Here is a 21,694-nt window from a genome sequence, read left to right as displayed (position 1 = left end):
TTGGCGTTAAGTATACAGAGATGTAATTTAACTTTCTTACTTTCCGGATAAGCAAAATAGGTTTTTGATTTCGACAAACAGATCCTATGAAGAATCATCAGGTTTTCAGCATGATATTTTTGTCAGCTGAGAGACAAACTTAAGAAAAGGTTTGATTTTGAGGTTTGTATCAGTTTGGAGATGGCGGTAAGTTAATTACAAACGTGTTTCATCAACAGGTTTTCAAGACGCACCCATTTAGTGCAGAAACGGTTGTTCTCAGTAACTCTTGTGTTTGCAACTGTAATATATTCGTTTGTTTTTGGCTATCTGTTGCAAAAAAATAATAAACCCTCTTTCTTAAATGCTGTATCCTACTATCCAATTGTTTTCTTAGAGGACACTGGATTGATTACCCAGTCATTATTTAGTTGGAATGGTGGGCGGCAAGAATAAGGCCTCAGAAGTAGATTAAGAGAGCCTTGGACATAAATGTCGCATGTGAGAATATCCAATACGTCATCCACCCCCTTTCCCCAACACCACCACTACCAATCAACCAAATTTCCCACCACTTTGGCCCTTCCCCATAGTGGGCACACATTGGCCAAATGTTATGCCCCATGTAGGAGAGAAATATTTCAAAACTAAAATGAAAAGTGTTACAGCGACTAAAGAGCACCACCCACCCTATGGTGCGCACGGAAAACATCATAAAAGCGTGTCTTGAGGTTTGTTATTGATATCTAGTCAGACTGATCCGGCGAAAGCGTGAGTCTGTTTAAGACTTGGTTAGATTGAGCTATAGAGATGATGACAGCATATTGAGTCTTAGAGATTCCTGCGGAATATGTAAACAAAATTAATCAACTCAGGTGAAAATGGCCTCAACTGGAAAGGTAAGTGCCTGGAAATCCATTTAAGAAACTCTTATCGGTTTCTGACACGCAGTTTATGGGTCGAAATACACATCATAGACCTGTAAGAGGGTTAAAAGCGTTTCCAAACGTTCGTCATTGTCGCATTGGCGATAGAGCGTATACAGGCTTCTCGCACTGAATGCATGTCTGGTCATCAGTCTTCAAGGTTTATGTCTTTTCTTACATTCTTCAATCGACCTTTTTTTTGCAATATGTTTCAGTATGTTGTTGAGAGGATCAAAATTTGATCTATTGATCTATTTTACTATCAAACCGGGGGTATGTTAAACATAATGAAGATTTTTTTAAAAATCTGAAGACAGAATTTCTTATCACTTCAGCCTTGCTAGACTATGTGCAGTTTTTCACAATTTATATGAATAATCAAAACGTTAGAACCTAGGAATTTCTTCATTTTCTTCTACTTTTCATGAGTCAAGCAACTTGACTGCGTGATTGGAAAATCGCTTCAGAAGGAAAATGTATAAAATTAACTGACAGTTACGAGACGTTCCGTACTTCTGCTGTTTACTATATACGTGCGTTGATACGTCAAATACACCTGACTGCCGAATATCTTCCATCTACATCAAAGTGCAATTTTGACCCTGGGCTAACGCATTTAGTGGCTGATGTTTTTGTTTCCTTAATCTTGAACAAACAATTTCCTTTCTCCGGGAGAAGTAGCTAGCTGCCCAGGAGTTGACCCGCGCCACTTAATAAGGCGAAGTAGATTATGAAAATTGAACTGTTGTTTAAAAGAGCCGGCTTATTATCTACATGGCCATATTAGCTTATCACCTACATGCTCATTTTAGCGAAGATGAGTCTGATGTCATGTGGTGAATGGCGCAAAGAAACTCAGTAAAGAAACGTTGCTTCTTCCAAATGTTTCGGTCTGTTTTTAAAATATAGGCGTTCTGATAAAAGAGATGGATTTCAACACGCTCCACACCTCAACAGGCAGAACACGCTTTTTCCAGTTTCGCGTGTATACTTATTTTTTTCCTAACCGTTAATAGATATCAATCTGCTTCACGGAGGGTTTATAGTGGGATGAGAACAACTGTCGTGATCTTAGCATGCATTTTGTCATTTAACGTTTACTACAACGATCCATACACTAAACTGAACTTTAGAGATTTAAAAGGTGGTAAAGTTTAAAGATCTATGGATTATTGACAAGTCATGCTGAACCAAACGGAATATCAGTGGATGTTTATTTTAAAATATATTTTGCTTACATGTAGCAGAAACAAACACGTAAGTCTGACATTCATCAGTTGTATGCGATTCCGATGAATATGAGTACATATTCAATGGGTTGAGGTTTGAAAAACCCTGCGTGGTCGCTTTTTTGCCTAGCACGGAGGCGTACTCCCGTCGATACTAAATATATTAGGTAGAAAATCGCATGAATTTGAATGGCAAAAAGTTAACTGCTTCTAAAACACGTAGCAATGATCTTTTTCTAAAGTCACGGTGCATTATTGAAACGAACACTCGAAATCTATTGGCAATCTTTTAGCGCTATAGTCCTACTTTACATTACAGCAACGAAGATTGAAACTATTGAAATACATTAACGTAGCATTTGATTTAACAGTATTGTACCATCCACCGAGAAAAATGTCTTTTTCTATATTACTATAGCTCTCTCGCCTTATCAGAACGAAGAATAGCCCCTGCAAGACGTATCCTTAATTTCCAGCTCTTGACTTTCTTGCATGACGAGAACCGGCGTTACTTACGCGTTGCTCACGTAATTACCACAATTATGCTAAATCGTACAACCTGTAAAAATAAAACTTCCTATTTGTCATTTCAGGGGATTGATTGGTGAAATCAAGGGATGAAGAGCTAGTCAGAGAAGAACCACTCTGCTCCGAGCTTAACTGACGCATGAGAATTAGATGAGGTTGCGCACAGCCGCTGTGTTGGATTTCATTGAATGCTGTGTTGGATTTCATTGAATGGTTCAAACTTACTAACTGCCGTGCATGCCACAACTGCAACAACAACGAGGCAATTAGAAGCCGCAATTTAGTACCGACTGAGGACTTTTGAACCTTTATCATTGATCCAGAAATTGAGGAAAAAGTCAGTGAATTCGAAGGTCTTCCAACAGTTTTCTCGATAAGGCTTCAAAAAGCGCGAAGTGCTTTGAACTTCATTCCTGGGGGACGAGCGTTTCAATATACGTAGCATTTATTAACCATTATGGCAGACAGCGAAATCACGGACGAAGGCATGGACAACTTGACTGCAGCAAACGCGACGAAGAACATCTCAAAAATATGCTACAATGTATATTGTACAAGTGACGAAGACTACATTGACAAAATTGAAGCGTACATCTTTCCTACGACGTTTGAATGGGTGGCTATAGCGTTTTATATCATTGTCTTTGTCATGGGTTTGGTTGGCAATTTCCTTGTGTGTTACGCCGTGTGGAAGAACCCTAACATGAGAACCGTTACAAACATTTTCCTTGTAAATTTGGCCATTGCGGACTTCATGGTTATTTTGATTTGCCTCCCATCTACTTGTTTAGAAGACATCACCTACACCTTTTTCATGGGCCCGATCATGTGCAAGATCGTCAAGTATTTACAGGTAGGTGTTTCATTGACTCCTGGTAGATTACATATTAAGAACTCATTCGTGACATTAAGGGCTTAAGGTTAAGATTGTTTGAGATACTCAAACACGCGAATCTCTAAAACCACCGAAACCGCCGGTTAACTTGCTAAAGCCTACTACTTTCCACTCGAATTGCAATGTTCATGGTTTTAATGAACCTCTTTGTATAAACTAGATAATACGAGACGGGAAGATTCAGAAACACGCGATAGTTTCAAAAGGTAGAATACAACCAAGCTTCGAGCTATTAGACACTTCTTTCCTGCTGTGGTAGATTAAAGTGCGAAGATGCGATCGAGCTTTGTCCAAAAGGAACCCCATTAACGGGGCGTTTTAAAAGAATTGTTGCACTTTTTAATGATTTCTAGTCGTCTCATTTAAGGTCCTTAACAGCACATTTAAGGCTGTGTTCTTATACAAATGTCTCCCAAGGGGGTTTGCCACAGAAATCTCCGTTAGGCACGGCTCGCGGTGAGAACTTGGAATGTCGCCTACGGTGCCAAGCAGATAGCAAAACGATGAAACAAACATGAGAAAGCACTTGAAAAAGCTGGCGTGGCATTCTAAAAGTTTGATTATCTAATGGTCTTTCCATTTCAAGTTAAGGGACCATTAGAGCCTGTGTTGGATCAGTGTGCCAATGACGTTGGTATTTGTCAAAGTTTCGTCAACCTCTATTGAATTGCTCGTGTTCTGCTGTCCTGGGCATTCAAGGATGCATTTTAACACAACAATTGGCGTAGGCGTCATCTGAGGACATTTTCCGTAGTTTTTCCTAACTTTCCCATTATTATTTGTTTCGTTTATTTATATTTACAAACTAATCGGATCTGAAGTGTGATCTGTCGTTTTTATTCATAGAATATACATCATTTTAGACTCCATTACTCAAGCACTGTGACTAGTCAAGCATAATTAGTTGATCTAAATCGTTTTCATTTTGCAATTGAGAAATAATTAATCTTCCCCCGGTGTGCCAGAACATATTTTAGCTCAGTATGCCAAAATCTACTGAAGTTTAGAAGCAAGTAAAAAGGCTGCGTTTACATCACCAAACGTTTCTCATCGAATAATTTTTTTTCAGGTTGTCGCAATTTCTTTTGCCTGTGACACCTATTTGTAGCTTTACATGAAAGTTCTTTAACTTCGGTCTAATTCTCCAATCTAAAGTCCTCTAGCTCTGCTCTCTCTTTCTAAGGGATAAGAATCGCAATTATGCTTTCTACTTGTCGGATTCTCTTCCGTTCTGGCATCTTATTAACTGCAAAACATGGACTATGGTGTATGTCCTTGTGGTGGTTTTGGTCACATCAATACGAAACGTCTTTTATATGACTTATTCAACGCCGATTATACAATTTTCGTACTCCCTTATTCCCAAACACTATTGTCTTTTTGACAACTTTATTACGTTGCCTGCCCAAAGAAAAGTGGGTAGAATGACGAGCCGTCGTTAAATCGAATATTTTGTCATTACCATCAGTTTACCCGATACAAATTGCCACGTCACACTCTTCAGCTTGGGTAGCCTGTAACCAAGTCGATGAAGAGATGTCTTAATTTGCAGCTATTATGTACAATAATCATGCAATGTCCTGTTTACAAGACCGTCTTTTGTTTCTGAAGCCAACCTCCATTCGGCTTCAAGGTCAGTTTTTTATACGCACACACATCAAAACGAAGTCTGTTTTTGTGGCTAATTAAAAGGTGATTATGCAATACCCCACGCGCTCATGAGTTCCTATTCATCACCATCAATTCAACGGCCCCACAGGAGTGATAAGGACCAACAGTGAAGAATAGACTTAATGATGGTTCCTTGGCTTAAAGCTGTGCGACTGACAGCTAAATAGAAATGTTAATGATGGCGATGCACCGTATAAATACCAATAGGTCTTCTGGATAAGGAAATTGTGAGTTATGCCTAAAAATCAAAGCTTTCAACAACCAGATGTCTGTAATAGGGTTATATTGGAGTTTGATATCAGCAGTAATGGCCAATAAATTGGGACATTTTTTTCGTGAACACAGCTGTGCGCATTAAATATTACAAAGTCAATAGCAAATTTAGAGAACTATTTAGTAAGACAGATATCTTTGAACAATGGCTTATTCCCAATACGTGGCAACAGATACAAGATAAAATCATGATAAACAATACACGAAACAAATAAAAAAGGACTAAGAATCACAGACCGAAGCAACAGAAAGTGATCGACGCACCAATGAAACGAAACGTTTGCCCAGGCACCATCGCAATTGTGTCGAGGGACGCAATGTAAAATTTTGGGGGCAATGAACGCTATTGTGAAGTATTAAGTGAAAAGGAGATAGAATAGTGTGCAAAAGAGTTTATTTTAACCCTTGGGTATCCTTTGTCAATTACAGAAGACACGCACAATAATACAGCTTACAACTATCGAGCGAGTCGACAATCTTTCGGCCTTGGGGGAAAGTTGCAAGTTATTGTGAAATTATCAGTCCTAGTTTATCTTGAACGCGTTTCAGATGGATCCCTTCAAGTCTTATTAAAAATAAGGAATACAGGAAATAAAATGTGAAATCTACTGTCCCGGCTCGAGGCAAAGACGGACATTCTTGAAAACAGATCACTTACGGAGAAGTGAATATTTGAATAACCACTTCAAGTATACGGTGAGTCATCCTTTTCAAGTTTTGTTTTGTCAGTAATAGACAAACTTATACAATACTGTTAACGACTACCGAGACTGTTAGACATAAATTCAATTTACAAGTCCCACAGAGCGGACGCCTGGGATTGGAATAAAGTAGAAAGGGCCACTCTTACTTTTTACGCTACTGGTTATTAGTTTGGTTATAAATTGAAGAAAAATTCGTGAGATTTGGCATGCAGACCGAACGCGATTCCATCATCTTTGACCTCCACGTTTGCACGTTTACTCAGAAAATCAAAGATATTGATTACGCTCTGCGCCTAACCCAAGTCACAAATTGGTTATTGTATTAGGGTTTTTAAAAACTGATCTGGCACTTTGATTTTCAAAAGTTTTTTTTTTTATTTAAAGTTTATCACAACACAAATGGAATAAGATTACCATGCTCATTGGGGTTTACGTATGACCGACCAAAGACACGCAAGATGTCGCCATATCTTTTGCCACCCTTTTTTTCAACTGCATGAAGCTATGAGAATTAGCTCAAACTATTGTATTTTCACTTATAAAAGAATCACGTTAATTTCCATTATTTTAGAATAGAATTAGGATTAACTTTCACTTTAGAAATATCTTTTACAAAACTAAAACAATCAAAATGCGTATAAACGTGACTTTTGAAATAACTATAGGTGAAAAGTTGGTTACACTGTGGGCACATAAAAACGGTAGAAATGGAAATTTAACCTACATATATCTATGTTTTTTTTATTTAATATTTTTATTTCATGAAAGAATACATCATCAGTATATGACTATATGGCACAGACTGTTGGCTTCTTATTCATACGAAGACAACGCGACTGTTTTGGTCGTGAAATAATGTCAACTGCGCCACCGATTCCGGTAGAAAACTTTCAAGTACTTTGATCCCTAACACTCATTAAAGAACAGAAAAGTAACAATACATTTTGTACGTCGTACGGCTTCTGGATCCTAAAAGTTCATCTCTATAAGACAAGAATATTCGTTCCAGTAGAGCAGCAGACGTCACTGGAACGGAGCTACCAAAAGCTAAACTTCTACGAGAAATGCCATCAAGTAGTCACATTTTCATCAGCACTCATTCCGCATGGCCGTATTTTCGAAAAAGAGAACCTCGTTTGGGGTAACTCGAAACTATGACCTAGTAAACCGTTGGGCAAAACTGTAAAATATAGGACTTGGCTACTTTTAACCACCTTTATTTTTATGCGGCTTCTAACAGCCTAAATTGGCGAACATATCACATGCATGTAGTTCCAAAGTGTATTTTGAATTAATCAAGTTGGAAAAAATAAACACTAAAACATTCTTTTTTTTTTGCTTATGGCCGCGTGTTGAATTTTCGATAGCATTTCACATATTGATGCCATATGTATAATCGATTCCAATAAACAGTCGGGAATAAGATATAAGTTTTGATGACAAACATTGATGACGACCGTCAAAACAAATCTACTAACAGTGGTCAGATATCTAAAAGTGGCGATTGTTAATAACTTTAAAATAAATAAAACCACTCGGCAGAAAGAACGAACGTTCTGTCACAGTTCTTTAGAGGTAATATGCAATAAACTCGGCACCATGGCACAGTATATGCAAAGAAGGTTCCACCAAAGAAAATGGCAAGTGACTCCTTTATCAAAAAGGAATAATGAAGACACTTGAAGAAAATTGATCTTGAAAGTGTCTTTCTTAACTGAGTGAATGTCTCTTGGAAAAAAAGATACGTGATCGAGATGTAATTACATTCGCCTCAACGACATTGGGTCTTAAGTGACCGAATCCTATGAGGAATGAAGTCATCCTTCACTCAATTGATTAAAACGATTGAAAGGGAGAAGAGGATTTAATAAGAATTGAAAAACGTCCATCCTTTGACAAGCCATTCCCTTACCCGCTGCGATTTAAGTTCCGCACAGTATCAAGCAGCGGAGAACCCAAATGTACAAACCAAAACCGCTGTAGGACGGATAAGTCGGAGAATTCATTTGGTCTTATCAGTTGTCTTTCATGTGAAAGAATCCTTATTAAGCTCGTGTAGACAGACGGGGAATTGTGCTTTGTTCTCTATGCTTTACCAGGATATAGATTTTTTTAAAATCAAATGATGAGTTTTTGTTTGATATATTGGTTCTTGAATCTTAGAAATGTAGCTGGTGTTAAGTGACCTAAAGAATGAGGTCTTATTAGCAGTGCGCGACCTTACTGGAATTTCGCCCCAGCACAGTCGGGTTCTGGGATTGCGATTCCAATAACTGGGTTTGCAAATTATAGTGCCTGGCGAATGCACTAATGTATCCCCGAAGAAATATGTATGCATCGCTATTACAAAACCAAATCGACCTCGTGAGAGCGGGGTGTATCATACCCCAACAATTTTTTTTTTTTTTTTTTTTTGGTCCTATGAAATAATTGTGCTCGCAAAAGTTTAAGGTGAGAAATGTAAGTTGAATTTCATGGTACTGTAAGGTTTGCTACAAGTAATATGTACTTCAGAAATTTCATTTTGATGGTTCTGTTTTTGATGTGGTGAGCTCACATTTCAAACACTTGTCTTAACCAAAGTGGTGCACTTAATTACAGCACACTGAGAACGCTCTGATTTCACATGATGCGGAAAAATCGCGGAATCAAATCACATTCCACTACACCCCTTATATAACGGCTCCTTAGTTGACTTAAGGTACTTTTGGACCCCATTTAACCTCTCAATTTTGATTTTTGGTGCGTAATTACTTAGATGGTAAATTTAGAGGAACGACTCCTGATCTTTGATATTTGGAAAGGGAATCCAAACATCTTGCTCTTGCTTCTAGCGCCTTTAAACATAATTGCACCTGGTAATATCCCCTGCAACATCACCCCATCATACATGAAAGAGATGCACCACACATAATTCATACCTGAGAAGCGCGTTTCTAAAGCATTTCACATCGAAGAGAAGCGTCAGACACCCAAGCTGGAAATCTACATGTTATCCAACAGCTGTAGAGCTTATTAGCATAGTAAATCTTCGTACAGGGACGGAAGGGTTTCTAATGCCGATATTGTAATGTAAAGATCATCGACAACCTGCAAAGTATATGGCGCCGTTTACTCTTCCCATAATCGAGTCAGTTCTGAGTCCCTGCTTTGACCGGTGTGTCGATCAGAGCATCGTTTTACTATAGACAAATATATCGACTGCTTTTTCGTGTCATAGACTAAGCTATCTGTCCCACGGAATGCAAGGTTCTTTAATTGCCCAATCACAGGTGACAGATTTTGCCCAAAATATGATAAAATAACCTAATCTGTACCCTAACTGCAATCATTGGGATTCTACGATTGAGTTTCGGACCAAAGGGATCTAAAAAGCAATTTATCTGGGATTTTCAATTTAAAAAAAATATGCCAAAATAAAATAAGTTGAGACGCAATATGAACCATCTTAATGTGTCTACACTGTTTCGATATGTGTACCAAATGCTTGGCAAAACCAATCTCGAAGACATAGATTTTTTTGCCCTATAGGGATACCTCCCTTCCCTCAGGAGAGTTGAACAAAGTTTTTTTAGTAATCGCCCTCGCGTTTTCACAGACCTCTGCATCTCCCCTGTGACGGACCATTACAGTATAGAAAACAGTTAAAAGCCTCCTCAAGACCCAACTGGAATACGATGAAGCCTGAAAAGTAAAGTAGACAAGACAATCAGAGAGACAGGCCGAGACAAATGGACGAGATAATGTTCAATAATAACAACTACGATTTATGGATTTAATGAAGGCCATCTAACGGCGTTTTATGTCATTGTTATTGTTTGGAGAAAAAAGCATTTATCTAGGATTGTGCAAATAAGTGGCTCTGTTTGAGATTCTTTCCTGATTACTGGAATTAATCCGATTTGACGCCAGGCAAGAAATGAATTCACGGGTATTTTCAAAATTCAAACTGGCAGGCGACGGAAATGATTGGAACGACGAGATGCACGATGTTTCTCTAATAGTTCTTAGTATTCTGTTGCTTGAACACGTTTCTCTCTTCACCGCGAGTGCAATCGCTCAATAACTTCCCCTTGATTTTAAATAGCAGACTGCCTACAGTTCTGCACAAATTTATTGTTGCATTGCAAAACATATAGTCTAACATGCTCCTAACACCGCGGTCATTTGATGTGGGAGTATCTTTTATTGTGGACTTTGCTGTATGTGTGCAACTATCTATCTATCTATCTATCTATCTATCTATCTTTCTTTCTTTCTTTCTATCTTTCCCCTGTAAAGTACATCTACATGTATATAAATTCTAAAATATTCATAGACATATATTCAGAAAAAATTGAAATGATAAAAAAGTGAACAGCTTCTTTTCTACCACGGTAGACGATTTCTTGCACCCAAAAAATATTCACCAGAAACGCATGAGAGTTGTAATAATAGAACTAACGACACAAATGATAAGAACTCTGGGCTAGGATATCAAAGCGGAATGAAGTTTATGTCAAATTATATCCACTGGGGTGCATCCGATTGAAAAATTTGAAAGAGTACTGTCAATATCGAGTTACAAATACTTACAAAAGATACAGACCAAATATGATTGCTTTCACAGAGCCAAAGTTAATAGCTGATAAGTCAAAACAATCCATTACGTCTTCAGGTCGGCGACTTTTTGCGAAACGAAACTGGTAATTAAAAGGGATAATGTCAATGGTCAAATCCCGTCCACAGAGACAGAGACAAGCGAGCAACATGTCATGCTAAATATGGCATGTTTTCTAATGAATCTCATATATGAGATGCCCTTGCTTACCAGACCCAACATTGACAAAAACGAGGAACAAAAGAATATATATATATATATATATATATATATATATATATATATATATATATATATATATATATATATATATATATATATATATATATTATTCGGTTGGCTGCAAGAAGATCATGTCATGTCATAAATTTTGAGCACTACACATATATTGAACAGGGTTTATAACAAGTAACGCGGCCCGAGGAGCACAGATATACACTGTAAAGCAAAGTTGTCCTAATCATTTACACAAACGAAAGCAACTGAACTGCCCCTATGCCTTCAATGCAAGTACAGGAGAAGAGAAATACCGGTTAAGTACACGTGTAAGTTTGTCGAAGTGAGAGCAACTAATCTTCGTAATTAAATCAGAGTGGGTGCATTATTGAATGGCATTAGCATAAAACGAATAAGAGCAGATTCACTTCGATTAGGACCACAAAAAGACTGTTATACCAGAATGATTAGAATGTTCTTATTTTATATTCACGGTGTATTTGTGAGGGAAAGATTGAGAGATTAACTAAGGGGGAGGAACTCGAAGCGATTTTATTAACATGTATCTCATACTGCTCCGTCGGCGTTTTATTATTATGTACACCCAGGCAATCGGGACATCCTCGGGTCTTTTAATCGTCCATTAATTTGCAACCTTCGAGCGTCGTAATCAGATTTGATTGCGATTGAACTGACTCTTATCAGCCCTCTTCATCTCCAGTGACCGTGTAAGGGTAATGCCACAAGTCCTCGTCTCTACTCGGGCAAATGAGCCTTGTGCTTGAGATAAATGACGGTTGATCTATAATATTTTTTATTAATCAGTTATCCACTGAGTGTTTCCACTGAATTTGAGACCTCAGTGGAAAGATGAGTTAAGGCGGCGGTGCTCGACTTAATCTCCTTACGGTTCTACTGTCATTTGATTCAACGTCCATTAGGCCCAATAAATATACTTTTTAGAACTTTCTAAATATTGCATTAAAACCCCTCTGCTTTTATTTGACAGGATGTTTGCCTTAAAACCACGGCATTCATTGAACTTGACAATAAAGATGAATCAACCATTGTTTTTGATTATTCGAATCGAACAACTTGAACTTGCAAAAGATCAAAATAAAAATACATAAACCGTTTAGAGATTGTTGGGAATTACGAACCAATTACTGCACAGACAGGGGCTTTGGTATCTTTGCTAGGCAAATCATTTAATCGAAGAAAAGAATGCTCTTTGGTGGAGGAAAAGCTTTAAAGCAAAGCATTATCATCCAGTGCGGACATTTGATGATTTCTCCAAACCAAGAATTCAATTAACTACTATAAATCTCAGCTAGTGGTGATTCGGAAAACATATTGCTTGTAATAATCCCGTTCTTCAAGATGTCTTATGATTTTGCATCGTGTTTTGGTATCAGGGTAGAGCCAACAGGCAACGATTTATGACGTTTTTCCTCAGAGAAATCTGTGAGTGTTGATGAATTTAAAAAAGGAAACATAACCGCTTTCAAAGTTTTCATTGGTAAACTTAGGTAAACTTTAAGATGCTACTTTAACACCGCAGCTCTGGCACACTGGAACGTCACCTCAAAGTATTTTATCTAGTTTTCTGCGCAATTGCTTTTCTCCTATAAAAATAACGTGTAATACTTTTCATGCTAATAGCCAAATATCACAAATAAAACTGTTTCGCCATGAACGAGCTTCTACGCTTCAAAGCCACTTCTGAAGTGAAACGGATCTAGTTAGACTAGTACGTACTTGTACTGTACCTACAAAGAACGAATATATAGAATTGTCTTTGCCTTTTTTTATATCTAGCCCTTGTCAATAGTGGTTCGTTGCTGATCGATTGATTAGATTTCCACATATTGCACCCTTCTACTACGCACATGTATAATATATCCTGTACATGACTGCGTAAATATGTGCATATTTTGAAAGTCCAACATAATTTTTGCTATCTTAAACCTCTCTAATATCTGATTTAACCAGCGCTTATATCTCAAGACATATGCTGTGTCCTTTTTGAAAAATGATCAGTTTTCTTTCCCCTACCTAAATATCCACTATTCAGAACGTGTATTTATTAGGTATTTTGTGGTAGATTGGTGGTTTGTAAGGAATGATTATTGTACATAAATTCAGGAATTTGTTTTTGCCTTAAAAACTTGTAAATCATCACTTTAATCTACCTAGATGGCAAATTACCGGACGAGTTAACGACCAGCCAGTCTATCAGGCCCTTTGTCAAGAGGACGAGGTGGCCGAGTGGTTAAGGCGATGGACTGCTAATCCATTGGGGTCTCCCCGCGTGGGTTCGAATCCCATCCTCGTCGATAACATTTTCCTGCTGCTGTAATTGTTTATCTGAGTCGGTGATTTTCAATTTTACAATGAAATTATTCTAATGATGAAAAACACCCCGCAACTTAAGAATTTCATCTCATTTCACTAGTTTTAGAGACCTTAATCGTATATTACATCTGAGTTTTATTCATATTTAATTCTAATTAAATTATACGAGCTAATGAACAAAACAGGGAGCCGAATTAAACCAAAATTATCAAAATGCGGCCGGTTATCCACCTGATTCAATGCACTACTACGAAATCGATTTTTTCTTCAAAGTAGGAACCTTACATTTATCGAGACTGTTTATTTTCTTTTCTGTCTTTTTTTCTGTGACTAAAAAAAGAAAAGCTTTTACGTAGGAAAATGCAATTTTGATGTTCTTGCTAAAGCCTCAAAATAAGGCATCACCTTGGTTACCTTAAGGTCAAAAAAACATGTAATAAATAAATTATTACCAGCATAGAATGAAATGTAGCGAAAATTCAAGGCACTGGTATATTTTGAAATAAATTACACTTGTCTGCTCTTACCATCTCTATCGCTTCCCTTAATAGCTTTTTCCACTCTCTTTTTCTTTCATGAACAGAGATTTTTCGGAACAGGGCCCTATTGGCATTTGTACATTATTTCACACAGTATATCTCTGGAATCGTTTAGCGCTATTTGGGTAACTACTGTAATACCTCGCACTTGTTTAGGTGTACTCATCTCTTCTGACTTCTTTGTATATATAAACTTGGTTTATCGTTTATAAGGAGACTAAACTTATTTTTACTTATTTTGACCCTTAATCAAAGGGTCTTGGTCGAGTCGTCTTTGTGAGCACCGAAAGCCAGGATGCAATACATCGTATTCATTAATTTTTGGTTTGATTCACCCCGTCATTGGCTTTTCATTGGGACACTGCATCTTATATTTCTTTTCAGATTATACAATAAGTCTTTTATATTTTCATTTTTTAATATCCTTCTTTCCCCCGTTTTTTTTCACCATCTGAGCATACAATGACCTGAGAACTACATGTTTTAATTAGCTATTAATGAAATGTAAATAGCAATTTGTTTTGGAAGACGTCTAATTAACGTAAGGCGGGATGCCATAATGAAATATTTTAAATGTGTATTCATCCATTTCGTCCGTCGTTTTGTTTTTCCATCTATCTATCCATCCATCTATCTACATGAAGATGTGTACCTGTCTATGGACTATCTATGGACTCGAAAATTAAAATTCACATAATCGGTTAATAAGAATTATTAAAGGTTTGTAGTTGTTGATGAAGTCAAAAAAATTTGAAAAGGGAAAACAAGAAACTGAATCGTTTAATTTTCCTAAAACAGAAACTAACAGCGTAAACACTTGTTTCTGCTTAATTTTTTTTCCAGCCTGCGTCTGTCTGCGTGTCAGTCCTGACCCTGACGGCCATTGCACTGGAGAGATGGTATGCCATTTGCTACCCTCTTAAACTGAAGAGCACCCCGACCCGAGCCATGATCATTATCATGACAATATGGATAGTGTCACTTTTGATTCCCATCCCCGATGTCATCGCCGTTGACACTTTCTACAAAATCCCCAAAAGATACGCCGAGGACTTAGGCGTCGTGTATTTGACCTACTGTCAGCCAGTAATGAGTGAGGTCTGGACGTCGCAGAACCAAATGGAGTATCAAATCTGTCTGATGGTGTTGATGTTCTTCGTCCCCCTGGGTTTGATGGCGTTTGCGTATATCCGGATAGCGAGATGCTTGTGGGCTAATGCCATACCGGGTACCAATGAGATAAGAGGTATATTTACTCAGCAAATCGAGAAAAAATATCATTTGCATATCTCTCTTGATGTAATTTAAATTTTGAATTTAGGCGTCCTCACACTTACATGTTTTCTCCTGGACGGAGAATTTTTTCTTTGACATAATTGCCAATTTAAAAAAAACTACATTTCTATGTTCTATTGCATATGTTGAACTCGATGCCTAACTTGCAACCTTGGGTAATAGTTCTGTTTGATTTGACCTTCTTTGCACTTTAAATAATTCAATACTTGCACCATTAGCAATTTAAATGTATCAACTGTTATTCATTAATGGCTGTAGGCGCTGGTAAAACGTCTGAATCATACATGTGTACATCATCAACTTGTATATTTTTTACAGATATGGAGTATTTGCATATGAACTAATAAGCGCGTTTTATACCACTCAATGTATTATTGATGGATTTTTGCTCAGGAGAAAGCCGTAAAATGTGTTCTTCTACCAATGCCTAACAGGGTTAAGCCAAAGTTTCGGGATTTAAGTAATACAATTTAAACTTGATGGCTTTCAAGAATGTCGGTTGGGGTGGGGGCTGAGTTTTAAGAGTTTTTATTTACAGTCGGTGAGCAGTGAACGATGAACAGAAAGCCGTGGGTCTGATTCTTATCTCTATCGGGTGGCAGGACGTAAAACATCACAAAAAAGTATTTGACGATAATAGCTTTTGATTGGCACAGTGAATATCAAACTAATTGCAGTCATTGCGACATATATCAATCATTTATTATTATTCTGTCATTTTCTCGTCGTCAGGTGGCAGCACGTACAGCAGCACGGGCAACAGCACGCGGGGAGGAATCGAGTCCCAGATACAGTCAAGAAAAAATGTGGCGAAAATGCTGATTGCTGTAGTTGTGATGTTTGCTCTCTGCTATATGCCTGTGTATCTTATCAACATATTGAGGTGAGACGAATATGTATCACCGTCTGTTACACCCCATTCTCATAGATTAGATCGACCTACATTGGATCGACCTAACTCCCTGGGGGTTCACGCTAAATAGCTGTCAGCCGGGCGGACACGAAAGTTAATTACCCCTTAAAGCTTGTAGTAGGCGGGGACGGACACTTAAGGGGGATTATCTGACAGTAATCTAGTGAGACTCCCCGCGGTGATAGATCGATCTAAAAGTTGTGAGAACAGAGCCAAATATGCTTATTTATTCCGTTATATGCATTTTATCTCGAGCACATGGCATAGGGAATTGACACTACCAGTACTGTCAGTCCTTTTCTTTCGTGAAAGCATTGTAGAAATAAAAGCCATCACTAGATGATGGGGAATTTTCATTATCATTTCGTGGTTTGACAAATATGGATTCACAAGGATGAGGAAACATTACAGTAAAACTGTATATTATGTCTTTTATGTAATCATCTTCGAATTACATTTTAGATATGTCGTTTCAAGAAAATATTGATTTAATTTTACTAGGTTTTGGTGAATTTTGAAAAAGGCCTTACAATAAGTGTTATAACAATGTACTTAGCGTTCTACATGGAAAAATATCTGCCTCGCTTTTTCACCTGATATGAAAAAAAGAAAAACTTACTTTTTCTTGTAAATTGGAAGTTCTTCCGTGCTATATAATGCAGCATGGTTGAAAGCGATCCAAGTTGACATTTCCTCTAATTATGCCTTTCCAGTTCTGTAAACACGACATTACTGATAGCTGTCTAAAATGGCACTGTCCGGACAAGTCTCGCGCTCAAGATTCATTCATTCATTCAGACAACTATTCAGGCAACATATAACGATGTTTCACACGTAAATGTGCTCATGCGTATAAATAGCAATTTTACATTCCTCATGTAATAGTTTTCTGTAAGCTTTTCTCAGTTCATTTGATTAAATATCATGAATATTTGGACTGAGCACAAATATTGAAAAACTAACATCTCGTGAAAGTTTTTTTCACCTTGTACTGAAGGAACTGCCTTAATCATCACTCTCAAATCAACTCGTTTTTGTTTATCTCTACTGAAAACGGCTCACCTCTCTCTCTCTCTCTCTCTGTGTGTGTGTGTGTGTGTGTGTGTGTGTGACTATCTTCATATAAAATAACGTAAATAATTGAGGCTAAATTCAGAGCGTCATTCCGACTTACACCATGTTATAGTACATTAACTTTACATCGTTTTTGTCTACCAAGGTTCACTGGGTTGGGGACAATGATTTTTGTCGACAAAGAATCGGAGACGAATGTCGTCATAGTTGCCCACTGGCTGTGCTACTTCAACAGTGCCATTAATCCAGTCATTTATAATTTCATGAGCGGTATGTATGAGTACTTTTATATGGATGAATGTATATTGAAATGTAAAATAGTTAAATAATTGGTGAGAAATTACATGAACGACATGTATTGGTATTCAAAGGTAAGGTAGGCAAAATCTTGGCGGGGGGATATTTTCAGTGATATGCACAATGTGATAGATGTTGACTTGGTCTTTAACGTGATTTGCCTAAAACAGTGCACTTTTTTCCAGAAAAATGAATGTCAAAACTACCAATTTATACGGTGGTGACCCAAATATAATAATGTCTTATCTCTCTCAATCTTTCCAAATAATGTAAACAAACAATTTATTTTTCGTTTTCAGCCAAGTTTCGCAAGGAGTTCAAACTCGGATGCTGCGCGTGCTGTTTGTATTGCTGCCCTAAGAGCTTCGCGCCTGCGTACAGGGTGACTTCCGGCCGCCAGGGCAACGGAACTCTCACGTACAAATTCAAAAGTAGTGAGTTTAAGCACCGTCACCGTGGTTCCACAAGCGACCGAACCGAACATATTACCCTTACCTCATTGCATACCGAAGCTTGAAGAAATGTTCTGCATGGCAGGTGTTCCACATATGGCACATGGGTGTTGACAACTTAGAGTTATTAGATATAACCTTCACATGTGGTGATAGATACCTTATTGTCATCACTACGGAGACAAGATGGCGGCACGATGTACCCTCATTGTTACCTTTTTTGTGTCGCATGCTCACTCATTCATGCAAAGCTTTCCCATGTCAAAGAAACAACATCGACGTGCCTTTCGCACAAATATTGCTTATATGTTGTTTTCAGGTGGATTTCGATAGATTTTTATTGTGCTAAATACAACGAAGGGTTTGAAAGGACTCATCCCCATTTTCAAGAAGTTCTTGGGATTTGGGGTTCTATGTTTGAGTTCAGAACAATTTCTAAGTGGCATGTACGTCAGGTGTATTGATGTGGTTACTTATCGACCATACATCTTAAATTTGAAGGCGTTCCTTTGTCTCTCTTGGATATCACGAACCATTGTCATCAGTACCTTAGAAAGGTTTTAAAAGGAATTCACATGGCAACATTCATATATATTCTTCTGTGTTTCTGTTTCGCACAAATAATGGCCATCCCATTTGTCCACTTATATCAAATTAAGGTGAACGGCTATCTACTATCTACCCTTTTAATGTTCCCTTATCCCTGGCTTCTCCTCTCCGCGTAGGACTAGAGCTTAATGTAGCACCAACTATATGTATGATAGAATATTTAAACAGTTATCTAGTTATAAACTACTACTACTATTAGAGGTAGCTCTTTGTTAGTTCTCTGTGTTCTTCGTCTTAATATACATGATTTATTAATGAATATTTACCTAGACATTAAAATCTGCAGCCTTGTTTCTGAGAACACATGATTACGGTTCACCCAAATGTTCATTGTGATAAAATTAGGTATGTGATATTATATATACTTAAGATTAGTATCCTTTTGAAAAAAGGTTGAAGCATGTTATTATAAATGCACCGGGAAAGAGAGGATATTGTGTGTATTTTGTATGTTTTATATAGCTTTCCAGAATGGCCGCCACAGCAGATTGTGGGATGCAGTAATTTATGGATCCTCGGCACAGGATTTGGGACGAATTCCTGAACTAGATACTGAGCTTATGCCCTTCAGGAAAGTGAACTAGAGAGCAGCGTTTCTGTGTTTCTCTTACTGCCCAAGAGATCGGTACATCTTTGTTTGAAATGTTGCAAAAACTGAACGAATATTTTAATATTAAAATATCTAGATCTACACATGTAGATGATCACGTTTTGTAGTTTAAAAAGTACGTCCGAAAAGGAAGAATTGCGTTTTGAGTGAAAAAAAAAACCGTTTCACATATAGAGTAGGTTACTTAGGGTATTTTGAAAAGGTCGAATCATTTGTATCTGTGGAGCTAGACGCTTTTGACTTTCAAATATGGATGCCGATGTGGACAAAGAGGAAGAACCGACGGATTTAATCATAATGCATTTTAGTCTATAGATAAATTGGTGTGCTGTTTGAAAAGTAAGGGCAAGTCTTAAAACAAGTTTGGCTTCTCTGATTCTTATGTGAATTCACACCACACTTCGTATTTTAAGAAGCTCAAGAAACATTGGACTTGTATATATACTAGTTTAATGTAGTTAAGAGTTCTGTGTATATATGTTGTCAAGAATGCGCGTGTGCGTATGCAAGAGATAACTTACGCGCAATTTTATGGATTGTATAGGCTGTATAAACATCAATGTATTAATGTTTAAAGTAAAATGATATAAATATTGCGATAGTTGTCTATTCTTTTAATCTGACAAGAAAGGATTGCGTTTTACGTTGGAAAATGTGTTAGTTGCGCTCATCCCAACCGCAATTGTGATTGTCACCGCGAGCATTTACATGGACGAATCTTTTTGTAGTCTGCATAATCAAATGATGACCTTTATTCACAGTTGCCTTTAGGACGCTGCAGAATAACTACTGGTATATCTTGAAGCGACTCTTAAGGCAGTGCTCCCATTTAACTCTTTTTAACACTGATCTAATTTTACACTAATTCAATTAAGTAAACCTCCGGGCAGAAGTTCAGAGGCCATTGTAAAGCAAGTAGCTTGTGGACAATGTTGTCCGGAGAGAAAATAGAGATATTTACGCTGATCCTTCGGCGTTAAATTTAAGCCTGTCGTTCCACAGGCTATGCTATACATGTTACACAGGTTCTTAGCTTTAAAGCAACCGTTTGAGATGACCGTCTAGATAACATCGCTGTGTTCGAATAGATGGTGAAGGTTGTCATCACATGGATATGTTTTGCCCATTCGGTTGAAAAAAAAAATATGTACACATATCTATAAATATATATATTTGTCAGACCGCATCATGGTTTAGACACCGGTACAATATTATTATTTTCATTGACAAGCTTCAGAGCACAAGTGATGTGACACAGAACGGCTTAATACAGCAATTCTTTGTTCCCAGACGAATATTTTGTGGATAATTTCTCACGCTCTTTTATGTTGTTTGGCTTGACATCCCAAATTTCTAACCAGGTGCATACTGATAATGCAATTTTAACTACCTTTCTATTTTCCATTAAGTTCATGTGAACGTGTTCACTTTGCATTCAGGATTTCACTTAAAAATCGGTGTCACAGGAATAAAGTGAGTCGTAAATGCCAACACACAAACAAATGCCGGAAGACAATGATGAATAAAACACACTACACGGAGTACCGTGTCATGCGAATGGGGATATGTCCGCATAATGGGCCTAGACATTACAAACACGTCCCTGGACTGGTAAAGTAATTGCAGCAGGGATGGACTAGTCCTTTTAAAGGCCGTGCATGAACAATTAGACAAAGACATATTTCCATCAAAACGAAGAGCATTTTTCTATCTAACTCAGAGCAATGGGCATTACGAAAAGGTTATAATTGATATTATCCTTATATCAGAACTGATATAAATATTCACACAGTGCACTATATACAGTGCACTTTTTTAAAAAATAATTTTCAAGGAGTGTTTCGTGCCATGCAGATTTAAAAATTTATTTACACCTACTCCCACTTTTGTCCCCTTGATAATCAAATATACCTCATTAGGTAAATAGTATACGCCTACAATTTTTTAATCAGATCATATATTTATTCATACCTCAGGTCTCTAGCTTTAATGAAATTCTATAACTGTGTGGGTGGGAGAGATGTGAATTAGTCTTGAGTGTCTTTCTCCCTATTGGTTTCCTATAGAAACACACACTTTTTTAGTTTTTGTGATTCAAGTTGCAGTCTCGGGAAATATATTTTGTTTCTTTCAAATAGATAATAAATAGTGAAATAAATAAAAATGTGTAGATAGCACATTGTATATATAGGCTTGCCAGCCATATTGGAAACATAAGTCGCTTCTTTCTTTATTTCTTTATTTGTTTTAATTATATATTTTTCTTTTGCTCTACCAGGATCAAAATTAAAGTTTCTACATATTTGTCACATCCCATGCTTTCAGCAACGCATAATACAGCTAAGTACTCATCATAGAAAACCGTAGGAGACGCGACTTTTTTGTCACCCATGTAAAAAATAAATACCGGTAATTATATATTGTCTATAATCAATAAATTCAACAAACCGCATCTTTTATTATTATTTCATGTTCTTAACTGACAGTAAAAAAACTATACATAAAGGAACAATGATGCTGTCAGGACC

At 37.3% G+C, this 21,694-nt stretch overlaps 1 protein-coding gene and 1 non-coding gene across 4 annotated transcripts in view; both read left to right on the top strand.

The window, feature by feature from the left end:
* Positions 1–19,762, top strand: part of LOC106171969 (orexin receptor type 2) — a 30,800-nt gene extending 11,038 nt beyond the window's left edge. For 2 of the 3 annotated variants that reach the window (XM_013552502.2, XM_013552503.2), the window contains exons 2-6: positions 2,728–3,515; positions 14,759–15,161; positions 15,944–16,094; positions 17,344–17,468; positions 17,795–19,762. In XM_013552502.2, the coding sequence (XP_013407956.1) occupies positions 3,120–3,515; positions 14,759–15,161; positions 15,944–16,094; positions 17,344–17,468; positions 17,795–18,012 (1,293 nt within the window). In that variant the 5' untranslated portion in view covers positions 2,728–3,119 and the 3' untranslated portion in view covers positions 18,013–19,762. Of the gene's footprint in view, positions 1–747; positions 879–2,727; positions 3,516–14,758; positions 15,162–15,943; positions 16,095–17,343; positions 17,469–17,794 lie in introns of those variants that run through there. The other variant, XM_087001409.1, reaches the window with a different exon arrangement.
* Positions 13,276–13,357, top strand: Trnas-gcu (transfer RNA serine (anticodon GCU)). Its single transcript has one exon. It is a non-coding gene; the product is annotated as a tRNA-Ser (tRNA).
* Positions 19,763–21,694: the final 1,932 nt, after the last annotated feature.

Source organism: Lingula anatina, chromosome 1, assembly GCF_051362555.1.
Source record: "Lingula anatina isolate TDL-2025a chromosome 1, LinAna3.0, whole genome shotgun sequence".
Classification (NCBI taxonomy): Eukaryota; Metazoa; Brachiopoda; class Lingulata; order Lingulida; family Lingulidae; genus Lingula; species Lingula anatina.
The sequence above is the reverse complement of the archived record's forward strand: the minus strand, read 5'-3'. Positions and strand labels throughout refer to the sequence as shown.